At 50.6% G+C, this 14765-nt stretch overlaps 1 protein-coding gene across 1 annotated transcript in view; it reads left to right on the top strand.

Annotated features, from left to right (window-relative positions):
• NFAM1 (NFAT activating protein with ITAM motif 1) overlaps window positions 1-14765 on the top strand; it is a 40918-nt gene that overhangs the window by 20754 nt on the left and 5399 nt on the right. The window contains exons 4-6 of the mRNA XM_023734516.1: window positions 3094-3423; window positions 4899-5011; window positions 7266-7364. Coding sequence (XP_023590284.1) covers window positions 3094-3423; window positions 4899-5011; window positions 7266-7364 — 542 coding nt within the window. The remainder of the gene's footprint in view (window positions 1-3093; window positions 3424-4898; window positions 5012-7265; window positions 7365-14765) is intronic.

The following is a 14765-nucleotide window of genomic DNA, read 5'->3' as shown; positions in this document are numbered from 1 at the left end:
GGGGTCGCCATGAGTCAGCAGTGGGTGTGTTTTTTTCCTTTTTTTTAGTTGACCAGATGAGGAGGTGCAGGAAGGCATCCCAGGCAGAGGGGACTTGGAAATAGTGTGCAAAGAGGGGAGTGGTCTGTGCGTGTAGCCCTCCACCCCCAGTGTGGGGTCATGGGGCAGAGTGAGTAATGCTCCCGGTCGTTACACACCTCTTGCCTCTTGTCCTTTCCGGCCCACCTGGCCCCCCAGGGGATCCTGGAACAACTCTCCCCAAGTCTCTGCACCCCCAGGGATCAACAGAAAGCCTTTAAGGAGAATCATGGCAGGAAACATCAAAGGGGGCTTAGCCAAGGGTGTGTGGAAATGGGGCCCTGAGTAGAGATGGGGTCCGGGGGAGCTTGCAGGGCAGGGGGCCTTGCATGGGAATGTTGTGAATGGGGTCCTGGGTAAAGGACAACATAGTGATCTGGGGATCTTGGGCTTGGTGGGGGGTGTCCTTGGCTTCTCCGAAATCAGTGCTCCCTGTTTTAATGCAAAATTACTATGTCATTATTGTTTAAAAAAAAAAAAAAAGCCAAACCATATGGAAGAGTCCAGAGATATAAAGTCCAGTGTGAATTCCCGTCCCTCGCCGCCCACCAGAGGTAAGGCCTGGGACAGGGGCTCCTCCCCATCGAGGGGGCAGATGGCGCCCAGTGGATTCACCATGAGTGAGCGCCACCATATTAACTATGCCAGCGTGACGCTCTGTGACATCCAGACTCCCTGGAACTACTGATGCCTTTAGTTCTCTGGCGGAGGGGGTGCCTCTAGTGGCTCCACAGGAAACTTAAAATAACAGTGTGGCCCGAACCATCTCGTCAGGCCCTGGATCTTCCAGGTCCCTTGGGATCCCTTTCCAGGGCTTCAGCTACGAGCTGAGCTAAACAGACCTAAGGAGAAACCAGCCCAGCCTCGTGCCTAACCCATGGGGGGCCCACCACAGGCAGGAGCCCACGCCTGATGTCCCCAACAAAATAAATCTTGCTGCTTCCTCTGAGCGTCTCACACATGATCTTCTCCCGATTAACAACCCGGCCTGCATGTTCTTGGCTGCTCGCTGCTGACCTCAATTTAGAACTGTCTGCTGTTTGGCTGCTGGTGGAGAGACAAGGAATAGGGAAGATAAGCAGGCTTGTGCAGGCTGAGGGCTGGGGGCCAGGCGGCTGCTGCCCCAGCTCAGAGACGGCCCAGCCACTGGTGAGCCTGCAGGCGGGTGAAGGCCCAGCCAGGCAGGGCTGCTGCTTTGGGGGGTTTCTGAGGCACCTCCAGGAGCTGGGGTGCCAGGGCCGGGGCAGCTCTTGCAGAACTGCCTTTGTAGTGGTTACTGAACATCGTGGCCACGGACAAAATGGCCACGTGTGGAACACTCTGCCTGGCTGGAAAAACTGCCCTCAGAGCCTTGTTTATTATGTCAAGACTTGACAGATCCTCTCTGTGCTCAGATTCGGGGACAGGCTTGTTTCTCGTGAGCACTGGTGCACCTTCTTGCACTGGGCAGGGAAGCCTGCTTCCCTCTCTTGTCTGCCACCAGGAAGCTCCGGGTGTCTTTATTTTGCTTTCTGCTTCCTTCCTCTTCACTTCTCAGCTTTCACCTGCTGTTGGTCCTCTCATACCTTGCGTCTCAGTCTCCTAGTGCTGCTGTAACGCAAATACCACAAGTGAGTGGCTTTAAAGCACAGAAATTTATTTTCTCACGGTTCAGAAGGCTGTTGTTGTTGGTAGGTGCCGTTGAGGCAGTTCTGACTCACAGCGACCCCGTGTACAACAGAACGAAACACTGCTGGGTCCTGCGCCATCCTCACAGTCATTGCTGTGTTTGAGCCCATTGTTGCAGCCACTGTGTCAGTCCAGCTCATTCAGGGTCTTTCTCTTTTCCGCTGACCCTCTACCTTACTAAGCATGATGTCCTTCTCCAGGGACTGATCCCTTGTGATAACATGTCCAAAGTACAAGAGACGATGTCTCACCATCCTTGCTTCCAAACAGCACTCTGGTTGTACTTCTTCCAAGACACATTCGTTTGTTCTTCTGGCAGTCCGTGGTATATTCCATATTCTTCGCCAACACCATAATTTAAAGGCATAATTCTTCTTTGGTCTTCCTTATTCACTGTCCAGCTTTCCATGCATATGAGGCGATTGAAAATATCATGACTTAGGTCAGACGCACCTTAGTCCTCAAAGTGACAACAGAAGGCTAGGAGTCCGAATTCAGGGCCCTGGGTCTAGGGGAAGACTCTCTCTGTTGCCTCTGAGGGAAGATCCTTGGCTCAGCTCTGTAACCCCAGCATTCCTCGGTTCCTTGGGGATCTTCACGTGGCATCTGTCTTCCCCAGTTTGTCCTTCCTCCTGCGTCTAGTCTGCTCTTTTTATGACTCAGAAGTGATTAGGTTTAGGACGCTCCCTACACTGATGTGGCCTTATTAACATAACAAAGAAAACTACAGGTAAGATTAGATTCATAGGCAATTGTTGTTGTGTGCCATCTGGTTGACTCCAATTCATAGTGACCCTATAGGACAGAGCAGAACTGCCTGTAGAGTTTCCTAGGCTGTAATTTTTATGGGAGCAGATCACCAGCTCTTTCTTCCGTAGAGCCACCAGTGGGCTGGAATCGCTGACCTTTTGGTTAACAGCCAAGTGCTTAATCATTGAACCACCAGGACTGCTTTTCTATACGAAGAGAGGTTGGGATTCCAACACACATTTTGAGGGGACATAATTCAGTCCGTAACACAGTGCTTCTGTCCAACACACAACATGGCCTCTTGGCGTTTGGGAAAGCAAGTGGTGAAGCGTGTGGGCTCTGTGGTCTCCAGTCCCGGGCAGGATTGCAGATCCACCCCAGACACGCCTAGCGGTGGAGTGGGAGCAAGTTCTTGGCCTCCCAGTGCCTCGGACTCTTCCTTTCTGTAAGATGAGGCTCTTGCTAGTCTCTGCTGTGAATGTGGCAAGAAATATGGAGTCGTGCACACCAAGCACACGGCACAGCACACAGAAAGCAGGTGAGCTTGAGACGGCCTCCAAGAGTGACCTGCTGTTCTTCTCCTTCCTTCCCCTGCAGGAGGACAGTCGGTGACCCACACTGGCCCTCCCATTGTGGTCTCCTTGGCCAACAAGTCCGTTTCCTTTGGCTGCAAAATCACCTACTTATACACTGCAGAATACAAGAGCTTTACAGTCAGCTACTTCTACGTAGACGGTCAGGGCAAGTCTAGCACTAAGAAGCATGTTAACTGCCAACTCAACCAGGGCACAGAGAACCAGACCCACACCGTGGAGTGCCAGGTCACCCCTCTGCTGCAGGATGTGTCAGCCACTGGTACCTACTACTGCTCCGTCCGTTGGCCACACACCACGAAGAATGGCACCGGCACCTTCATCCTGGTCCGAGGTAAGACTTCCTCCAAGGCTCTTCCCAGGGTGGAGGGTCCAAAGGTTTCACACAGCAGAGTTTGGGGCACAGAGTCTGAAGTGGGGAATGGTCTGCCTTTTTTCCAGCTTTGGCAAAGCAGAACAGAGTGGCTGCAGGAAGCCCCCAGCCATGTGGGCATGCCAAGGCGTGCACCTTTGTGAGGAAAGGACAGAGGAGTGGGGTGTGGATCTGCCTCTGGCACCCTCTGGCAGGTGACCTGAGATAGGTCACTTGGTCCCTCAGGTCTCAGTGTCCCATCGCACAATGGAGGGAATGGGTGTGTGCAGAGTCAGGTGTGTGTTCGTGGGGCCACTTGTGTATGAGCACTAGGCTCATGTACATCTTTCTGAGGACAGCTTCCTAGTTTTTATCATATTCTCAAAGGGGTGGTGACCCCAAAAGTCAAGAACGAGTCCATCACTGAAGCCATGATTCTCCGACCTGCCTTTGCAATTCCCACGGGAAGGAGCTGGGGGCTTCAGAATCCACAGAATTGGGTTTGAATCCTGGTCCTGCTGCTTCCCAGGGTGTGACCTTGGGTCTGCTCTTCATGGAAATACCTTGCCAGTCAAGGGCTTTTATGGGGATGAAATGAGATCATGAATACAAGGGTCAGTGCCTGGTGATTGGAAGTGCTCAGTAAATATCAGACATTGGTGTGCCTGGCATGTGATTTGCACTTGGTGAATATTTGCCAGATAGATGGATGGGAGGATGGATGGATGAATGGATGGATGGATGGATGGATTGTGTATGGATAGTGGATGGATGGATTGTGGATGGATGAATAGATGGATGATGAATAGAAGGATGGAAGGATGGATGGATGGGTGGTGGACGGACAGATGGATGGATGGATGGAAGGATGGATGGATGAGTGGTGGATGGATGGATGGCTGGTGGATGGATAGATGGATGAATGGATGGATGGACTGATGACTCAGAGGAAGGGGGAGGACTACACTGTCACTTATCCCTGGAGCAGGCTAGCCACCTGCTAGACTCAGTACAAACATGTCTCCTGTGTCCTTCTACCCTCACTAAATCCCTTCCCCACCTCAATGAAGTAGATAATTATTATCACTATTTCACAAATGGCAAAGAGAAGGCCCCAAGAGGTGAAACTACTCCCCCAGGCTCCCATAAGCAGCTCACAATGGAGCCAGGAGTTCACTGAGGGTGGGGGGCAGGGGAAGTAAAAGTTGTAGTCCCTGCCTGTAAAGAGAATCAAGGCAGTAAACAAAAAAGAGCCTTAGCCAAAGTAAGTGTGGAAAGGAGGACCTGAGGAGAGGCAGGGTTTTGAGGAAGATAGGCAGGCAGGGGGCCTTGTGGGGGAGTGCTACAAGCAGGGTCCTGGGTAAAGGAGAATATAGGGAGGTGGGGGCCTGGGAGTTGGTGTGGCCTGCACTTTTCCTGGGTAACTAACCCCTCTGCTTCCTGCCTCCCCCTCCTAGACTCAGGGTACCAAGAGCCCCCGCGGGGCTTCCAGGACGCCCTGCTCTTTGGGTTCACTAGCCTCCTGACCGTCCTGAGTGTCCTGGGCACAGCTCTGCTGTTCTGGAAGAAGGTATGGGACATGTGGCAGAGGCAGGCACACAGCAGTGCTGTCCCTCTTCCCCCACCCCCTTGAGGATGCCCCCAGAGGGGCAGAGGGACAGCGAGCCTACCCCACGGTAGGTCCTGGTGGGCCCTGGTGAGGCATGCTTCCCTGCCTGTAATAGGTGAGCCACCATCCCTTACCTGTTCCTCGTGGCCCCTCGCACCAGGGGCTGGGAGCATCCTCCTCCTGCACCTTCCCTGAGGTTCCCAGATGCTGGGACTGCACCCCTGCTTGTTGTCACCAGCTCCTTTTTGATCTTGTTCCAAGAAACCAGGGCTCTTCAGCCTTTCCGGGGCACGAACGCCGCTGAGAATCTGATGGGAGCCACAAGCCCTCTCGTGTAACATTTATGGCTCCCCATATTAGGAACAACCCCTGTCCTGGATTTTCTCACTCCCTGGGAGGAAAGAAGCATTTCTTGAGAGCCACTCTGCACCAGGCCACTCGCGGTCTCATTTATGTGACACTGTAACTCTATGAGGAAGGCTTCTTCCCATTTTACAGCTCTGGAAAGGGAGGCTCAGAGAAGTTGTGATTTGCCCAAGGTCACACAGCAAGCAAATGGCATAGTCAGGCAGAAGTGTGGTGGGTCAGGCAGTTTGGTCCAGCTCTTTGCCTGGCCCACTCCTGCTCACCCTGTAGGTAACGCCTACCCAGGGAGGGGTGTCTCCTTGCTGGTGCTCCCCAACTGTCGTCATCACCCTACCCTGCCAGGCAGCAAGTGCCATGAACACAGAGACCAACGTGGCCTTGTTCACACGGCTCCATGTCGGGAACGGGGTGAGTCTCACAGATGTGGGTTCAGTGGCTGCCTCTGCCACTTCTGGGCTGTGTGACCTCAGGCAAGTCGCCTGCCCTCTCTGAGCCATCACCTCCTCATGTGTGGGACAGAGATGCTGTGAAGACGTATCTCGTAGGTTCTTTGAGGGGGGCATTCGCATTCAAGCCACACCTGGCACATGGTGGCAAGTGCCATCGTTCCAAGCCATTATTATTTTGTGACTGGGTGTGGCGCTGGCTCCTGCCTGAGAGTTAAGTAGTTCTCCAGAGCTAATCTCAGAGTAAATGGGCTGGGGCTTGGCAGGCAGCCAGGGTTTTTAATTAGCTCCTGCCCCGAGATGAGGCTGTTGTTGCTCCACGGTTGGCAATGTGGTGCCTGGGATGAGGGGGGAAGGCCAGGCCCGCCTCCCTCTGCCTCGGGAAGGAGCAGACTGTACCGCCTCCTGCTGGGCTCCTTCCACTTCCCAGCAGGCCGCCCTGCCCCGCCTCTGCGGCCATCATTAGTGCTTCACCCGGCAGCCAGGGAGAGCTTCTGAAACCTCCGGCTTACAGCCCTCTCTGAGATGTTTCCCACCGTCCACGCTCTTCACGAGGCTCTGGCCCGTCCTGGGCAGGTCCACCTCTCCATCCAGGCCGACCTTCTTTAAATTCCTCAAGACCTGCAGGCCTTGGCCCATGCTGTTCCCTCTGCCTGGAACATTCTCCTCCCCTTCTTGGGAATGAACCCCTTCTCAGCCCTCAGGCCTCAGTGTAAACAGTACCCTTCCTGCTGGGCTAGGCTTGCCCTCCTTATCACACTTCAGTAAAACTGTGGTTTCACCGTCGACCTCCCCGCTAGACTCCAAACCCCAGGAAGGCAGGGACCGTGTCTACCTCCTCCCGCTGCCCGGCTAACGAGAGGTGCCTGATGAGCGTGTATTGGTTGACCAAGGGAGTCCTGAGCGCCACCCACGTGCTAGGCACTTACCTTCATCACCTGCCTGAATTCGGGCAACAATCTCACAGAGGAGATTGGCTATTGCTGAGGAAATTGAGGCTCAGAGAGGGGAAGGGGTTTGCTCGAGGCCACAGAGGCAGTGAGTGGCAGAGCGGGACTGGAAGCCTGGTCTGGCTGGCACCTGCTTGGAGCCCACCCACAGAAGTCGGCCTGCAAGCTGGCACCACGCCTGCCGCCCTACCTCCCCAAGCCAGGCGCTGCCCACGGACAAGGCCCATCGTGGTGTGTTTTGTTCCCCACGTTCCCAGGCAGATGAGTGGTTTGACGGACGTCTTAGAGGCATTCGTCATGTTTCCCTGGAGAAGGTGTGGAGGGCACTGAGCAGCTCATGTTTGTGCGACCTGGGGATGATCTGTCACCCTTTCCCCAGGCGGGGGTCTATGGTGGACGAAGGGAGACGGGGAGCTGCTTGTCCCCTCACAGCTCTGACTCCTCTCCTCACAGAAACAGATACAGGTTCCAGGGAAGCAGCAAGCCCAGAAATGCCAGGACCCGAGATCGGCCAGCAGCTCCAAGAAGCCTCTATCCGATTCCATCTACACGGTGAGTCCTGGGGCTGGGGCTCCTGCCTTCTCTCTCAGGCCTGACGGAGGGCCACGGGGGTTTACCCCAGCCCTGATGGTGGGGCTGAATTGCTGGCTCTGTCATACACCAGCTGTGTGGCCTCGCTGAGCCTCAAGTTCCTCACCTGTAAAATGGGACAATAATTTCTACCAAGTGGAATTACTAGGAATCATTATGCAAGTGAAACAAGATCACACGTGTGTGGCCCTGGCCCCCGCTGGCGCTCCGCAAGGGTGAGTTCCATCCTTGGCCCACCGCCTCCACTTCGGGAACTAGGGTTATCGAGTTGACGAGGAATAAAGGAAGTTCCTTCACTTGACCGTGACGTTGACCAGCTTGCCAGCCTCTTCCCGTTTTTCTTGCACAAACAACATCACAGCAACAACAGCAAAAAGCACAAAAAGAGGAAAAGGGCGAGCACTATCCCACACCCTTAACACATCGAGGACTTTTCATTCCCCACACACCCCCTCGTCCGGGCCACATGCAGACATTGTTTTCTGTTGTCACAATCACAGCGGAGACACGGGTCTGGACCCTGTTTGTTCCACACCCGGGTGTCCTCAGAATTTTCCGTCACTGACGGTCCTCCTAATTATCTGAGGAGTGGCTTCAGCACGTGGGCCAGGGGAAGCTTGGCCTCGTGCCCAGCTGGAGTGCCCACCCCACCCCACTCACCCATCAGCACGCAGCCACTCTGCTAGAGGCTGGGCCGGGAGGACAAGAACCGTTCTTTGCCCGTTAGATTCATTTTAGCTCCACAAGTAACACGTGTTCATTGTAGGGAAAGGAAACAATAAATGCCACCCAGTGTCAGCTGGGGTGTCAACTCCACGAGGTTGGATCCAGGCTGCTGGGATCCTTACTCCACAGCTGGAAGGTGCAAAGCTTCACACCTGGGTCCGGTAGATTCCCCCAGTACAGACACTCCGGCTGCCTCTGGCACTAGGATTCTGCCTGTACCACGCTGCCACTATTCCTGTCTCCACCATTGTGATACACACATGAAACTCGAGCCCTTCCTTGCTCATTGCCACAAAACCCCACACAGAAGGCGTTCAGAGCACAGAAGGCGTTCAGAATACAGCCATGTTTGCTGAGAATGGGGCAGATGTGGGCAAGGCAAAGGGAACGCCCCCACGGGGCAGCGCCAACGGTTCCAATAGAACATAACGCATCCAGCTCTCAAATGGCCTTCAGCTCCTCCACCCCAGAAAATTCCACTGGTTGCTGCGCCCCGTGTGGCCCCAGTCTCCCTATCTCTCTCCTCTCCCAGCAGCTTATCCTAGTATTTCCCTCTGAGGAATTCTAGTGTCAGCTGTCAGATAAAAACTGTCTCTCTCTCTCTCTCTCTCTAAATGTATATATTATTTTATATATAGATGCATATATAAAATATATTCAGCCCTGATGGCACAGTGGTTCAAGCACTTGGCTGCTAACCGAAAGGTTGGTGGTTCAAGCCCACCAACTTCTCCTTGGGAGAAAGATGTAGCAGTCTGCTTCCGTGAAGATTACAACCTAGGAAACCCTACGGGGAAGTTCGACTCTGTCCTATAGGGTCACTCTGAGACAGAATTAACTTGAGGCAATGGGTTTATATCATATGTATCACATATATACATACATCTATATGTGTGTGTGTGTATATGTATCTCAGTATAACAAAAAGAATAAAACAACCATCATCCATCTAACCTCATCTACTTCCAGAAGAAATGCTAATAACATGGCATTTTATGCCTAATCAATCTTATATACACAAGAGACACTCACGCTATTTTTAAATTGGAATCATACAGCTATTTTTTTCATGTTACACTATATCATGAACATCTCTCTGTGTGAATAAACATCCTTCTACAAGATTATTTTTAATGGAGGAGATTCACTTTTGAATGGAACATCTTTCTTGCCTGTGTCTAGAATCTCCTGAGGCTTAGGCAGACTTCTCTGGCTCCTGGAGAAGATGCCCAACTGCCCTGCAGGGTGGATTGGAGAGATTTGAGAGCCAGAAAGGAGATGTGAAGGGAGGCCATGGGACTTTGCTAGCCCTTGAAACCAATCCCTAGCAGCTGAGGTTGGCCCTGGGCAGGCAAGATTAACATTAGCCACAGTAATGATGATATCAGAAGCCATTTGTTAAGCACCGGCTATGTACTAGGCCCTGTGCTAAGGCTTTATTCCCATTATCTCATTCCTATGAAGGCAGGGGTTCAGTGGCAGAATTCTCACCTTCCATGTGGGAGACCTGGGTTTGATTCACAGCCAGCGCACTTCATGTGCAGCCACCTCCCGTCCATTAGTGGAGGCTTGCATGTTGCTGTGATGCTGAACAGGTTTCAGCAGAGCTTCCAGACTAAGACAGACTAGGAAGAAAGGCCTGGCGATCTACTTCAGAAAATTACCCAGTGAAAACCCTATGGATACGAACGGTCTGATCTGTAACCAGTCATGGATGGTGCAGGACCAGGCAGCGTTTCATTCACCCGAGCACGGGTCGCCCTCAGTTCAAGGTTGACTCAGCAGCTGACAACGTCAACAATCTCAGTCTTCAGAGCAAGGCTTTAGGATACAGGTGTTGTCCCCCTTTTAATTTTATTTACTAATTGTTTATTGCTGATATACAGAAATATGACTGATTTTTGTATATTGAGCTTATTGCTGGATTCACTGCTTAATTCCGATGGTTTAAGGAGTCCATACTTTTGGATACCTTTGGATTTTCTATGAAATCCATCACGCTGTTGTTGTTGTGTGCCATTGAGTTGATTCTGACTCAATGGTTAAGCCCTTGGCTGCTAACCAGTGGCTCCGAGGTCGAAAAGACCTGGTGATCTGCTTCTGTAAATATTACAGCCTTGGAAACTCCATGGGGCAGTTCTACTCTGCAGTATAGGATCGCTATGAGATGAAATCAATTGTGTCATCTCCAAATAATGACATTTTTTATTTCTTCCATTCCAATCCTGATACTTTTTAATTTCTTTTTTCTTGCTTTATTGCACTGTCTTAGACTCCAGTGTGATGGTGAATAGGAGTGATGAGAGCAGGCATCGTTGGCCTGTTTCCCAACCTCCGAGGAAGGCTGTAAATATTCGCCATTCAGTATGATGCATGCTGAAGGTTTTTTGTATATGTCTTCTTCTACTTCCTTTGTATTTAAATTTTCTAATTTCTTGAGATGGATACTTACAGCATTGATTTTCAGTCTTTCTTCTTTTCTAATTTATACATCTTGAGGCTATAAATTTCCCTCTAAGAATGGTTTTAACTACATCCCACCAGTTTTGACTTATTTTCATTATCTTTCAGTTTATAATTTCTACTGATATTTCTTTCTTAACCTGGGGGCTATTTAAAAGTATTTTGCTTAATTTCCAAAGGCCTCATTATCTTCTAGTTATCTTTTTGTTTTTTTATTCCTAGCTTAATTCCACTGTGATCAGAGAATATGTTCTGCGTGATTTTAATCCTCTGAAATCTATGAGCCTTGCTTTATGGCCCAAGTTATATTCCATGTGCGCTTGAAAAGATGTGTACTCTGCACGCTTGAGTGAGTGTTTTCCATACGCCAACTAGGTCAAGTCTGTCGATCATGTTGTTCAAATGTTCCATAACCTTACTGGGTTTTTTTTTTTTTGGTCTTTTTTTTGGTCTTTTTTTTCAGTTGCTAAGAGCAGTGAGTTGAAGCCTGTCGTTATAATTGTAGATTTGTCTATTTCTCCTTTAATTATGAGTATTTTTGCTTTTTATTCATGTGGAAAATGCTCATGATATATTGTAACATAAGAAAAAAGTACTACTCCATTTTGTAAAAAGAAAAAAATTGACCTATTAAGAGTGTGGATCTGGAGTGGATCAGACAGACAGGGGTTCAAAGCCTAGTTAACTCTTCTGCTCACTGGTTCTACTACTTAAACGTTTTGAGTCTTGGTTCCATAATCTAGAGGGCTAATGATGCATTATTACATATACAACTTACAAACATGATCTTTTCCATCTTAAAATCCTTATCTGGAGCCCATATCTCTCTCCAGCTACCTGTCATTTCTTAACGATTCCTTAGACGCTGACTCTTCCAGAGTTGTCAGAAGTCTCTCCTCTTTATCTCCCCCCTTTCCTTTCTGACCCCTCTGTCAGGTTTTCACCCCACCTCTCCACCAAAACTTTGCTTCTCAATGTCACTGATGGCCTCCACGTTGTTAAATCCAAAGGTCGTTCTTAGTCTTCATCTTTCTTAGTGAATCAGCAGCATCCGACACCATTTGAGCTCATCCTCCTCCTTGACACACTTTCTCCACTTGCTTCTGGAACACCACACTCTCTTCTGATCTTCCCCTGACTCACTGCCACACTTCTTCAGTCTGCTTCGCTTGTTTCTCCTCAGGTCCCCAGCTTCTAAACACTGGAGCAACCATCAGAGCCCACCCTGGGACCTCCTCTTTTATCTTCACTTTCCTCCCTGGGGAATCTTATCTAGCCTCAAGGCTTTGAAGATCATCTGTACCCGGACAACTCCACAGTTTAAACCTCCAGCCCGAACATCTCTTCTGAAAACTGCATTCAACTTTTCTTGGGTGTCTAATCAGCGTCTCTCTCAAACCAAATTCCAGATCTTTACCCATCAAAGTGCCCCTTCCCATAGCCTTCATTGGAGTAAATGATCACTCCATCCTTACACTCTGAAATCATCCTTGCCTTCTCTATCACTCCCCATTTCTTTTTTTTTTTTTTTTAAATTGTGGTGAAAATATACACAACAAAAGATACACCAATTCAACAATTTCTACATGTGTAATTCAGTAACAATGATTATATTCTTCAGGTTGTGCAATCATTCTCACTGTTCCTTTCCAAATTATTCCACCACTATTAGCATTCACTCCAGTTTCTCCACAACCTTGCCAATACCTATTGTTTTCTGTTTTTTTGATCATAGCCATTCTAATCGGAGTGAGATGGTATCATTGTGGTTTTGATTTGCATCTCTTTAATGGCTAACGATGCTGAGCATCTTTTCATGTGTTTACTGGCCATTTGAAAATTCTCTTTGGTGAAATGTCTGTTCAAGTCCTTTGCCAATTTTTTTTATTGGATTGTTTGTCTTTTTGTGGTTAAGATGTAGAAGTGTTTTATATATCTTGGATAAGAGACCCTTACCGGTTATACAGTTCCCCAAAATTTTCTCCCAGTCTGTAGGTTGCCTTTTCACTCTTTTTATAAAATCTTTTGCTGAACAATAATATTTCATTTTTATGAGGTCCCATTTATCTATTTTGTCTTTTGCTGCTCATGCTTTTGTTGTTCTATCTGATAGCCCTTTGCTGAAAACTAGGTCCCACAGCTTCACCCCTACATTTTCTTCTATGATTTTTGTTTTCGTTTTCACATTTGGATCCTTGATCCATTTCAAATTGGTTTTTGCGTATGGTGTGAGACGTCTCATTTTTTATCCTTCGGCAGGATCTGTCCCCTTCCCACCTCTCCAGTGCTCACACCTGGTGTGAGCCACAGCAATTTCTTACCTGTAGTCCTGTAAGTGGTCCCTGATCACTGGCCTGCTTTTAGCCCTGCCCACACAGTGTGTTCTCCACCTGGTGGCAGCCGGAATGATCCTGTTAAACCACATCATTCCCTCTCTGCTCCGAGCCCTTGGTTAGCCTAGGTCCTCTGAGAAACAGACACCAAGAAGGGATTAAATGTGCAATGATTTTATCAGGGAAATCGCTGTGAGAGAGAATGGGGAGGGAGCTGGGAAAACCTGGGAGAGCTGTCAGACTGAGATGCAGGTCTGAGTCAGAGTGAAGAAGAGAGGGAAGGACGGCAGAGAAGTATCTAGATAGCCTCGTAGTCTAAGGAAGGTTCAGCTAGGTGGTCGGGAGTCCCCGAGCCTGTCAGTCATCCGAGAAGCCCTGTGTGCCCCAGGAACAGGAGGACTGTGACGCTATCCTTGCATGCTCAGCCACTGGCTGGCAGCAGCCCATGGGGAGCATGGCCTCAGAACAAACGTGGAAATGGCTGTCCAAGCCAGCAGCTGGGGCTGCTGGTCAATCACGATCCCTGTAGTTGGAGGCCTGCAAAGCACATTCTCAGGGCCACTGCAGTCCTCAAAGTTCCTGTCCCATCAAAGTCAGAGCCCTCACAGTGGCCACCAAGATCTCTCTGACCACAAGTCCTCCTATTCCTTCCCCTTATTCCCTTGCTGCAGCCACACTGGCCTCCTTGCTGCTCCCTGAACACACCAGGCATGCTCCACCACAGGCCCTTTGCACTGGCTGTTCCTGCTGCCTGCGAGTGTCCTTCTTATGCTGTCTACAGCGCCCCCCCACCTTCTGCTCTCTACTCAGATGAGACCTTCCCAGCTAGGCCCTTCCTGGCCTCCCCACCACCCCAGCTGCCCTGTCTTCGTTCTCTATGTCTCTCCGTAGCCATTGTGGCCACCTACTTTTGTTACATTGCTTGTCTCGCACCCCACCCCCCTGCACCAGCCCAGTGCCCAGCACACAGTAGGTACTTAGAACGGCCATGTGGGTGAGTGGAGGATAGTTCTTATCTTCCAGGGTGTCTGGGGCTCCGTGGGGCCCTGTGCTAGGCAGAGTGGGCACGATGGCAAGTGTGGGCATTGGCCTGGGGCTGGCACTCTCCTGTGGCAGCATGCTTGGACACCTCTCTTGGCTCTGTCCCCAGCCTCTGCCTGACCCAGCGCCCTCATTCTTGCTCTCAGCCTCTAGTACTGCTCCTCACTGTGGCCAGAGGTACCTTTCTCATACTTGCCTCTGATGCGGCCACTTCCCACTTAAACGCTCTCAGTGGCTTCCCATTGCCTTCTCCTTGGCCTGGGGCTCGGGCCTTCATTGAAGGCCTGTCTCAGTCCTGCCTCTACTACTCCAGTCCCTGCAGACTGGACTTCACCATTATTCACCATTTTTCAGGCATGCCATGCCCTTGGCCTAGAGCTAGGGCGCTCCTTCTCCACTGATGGGGTCTCCCAGCTCAGTCAGCATCTTTCTGAACACCTCCTACCCCGCCATTCTCTCCTCATCCCACCCCAGATGGCATCATACAACTCTCTCTACTTACAGGTGCCCATGCAAGGGTAAATATCTTGCTGCCAAAGTCACTAGGGCTGGGTATTAAGGGCTCCAGCCCTAGGGCAGGGCTGTGACTTCAGCTCTCACCTCTGCCCCCCTGGAGGACTGTCTTGGCCCTGACTTCAAACCTCTACTGGGGTTGGTGACCATTCTGAGTCAGCTGGCTCTAGCCTGGGGCCACCTCTGCTGCTCACTGAACAGCAGGAGCCAATAGGCCCTGGAGGCAATGGGCCTCAGACAAACAGCCACAGCTCAGCCCAGCCCAACACAGCCCCAGGCCCAGCCT

The sequence above is a fragment of the Trichechus manatus genome, unplaced genomic scaffold (genome assembly GCF_000243295.1).
Source record: "Trichechus manatus latirostris isolate Lorelei unplaced genomic scaffold, TriManLat1.0 scaffold00069, whole genome shotgun sequence".
Classification (NCBI taxonomy): domain Eukaryota; kingdom Metazoa; phylum Chordata; class Mammalia; order Sirenia; family Trichechidae; genus Trichechus; species Trichechus manatus.
Note: the sequence above shows the minus strand (reverse complement) of the source record. Positions and strands in the feature narration are given on the sequence as shown.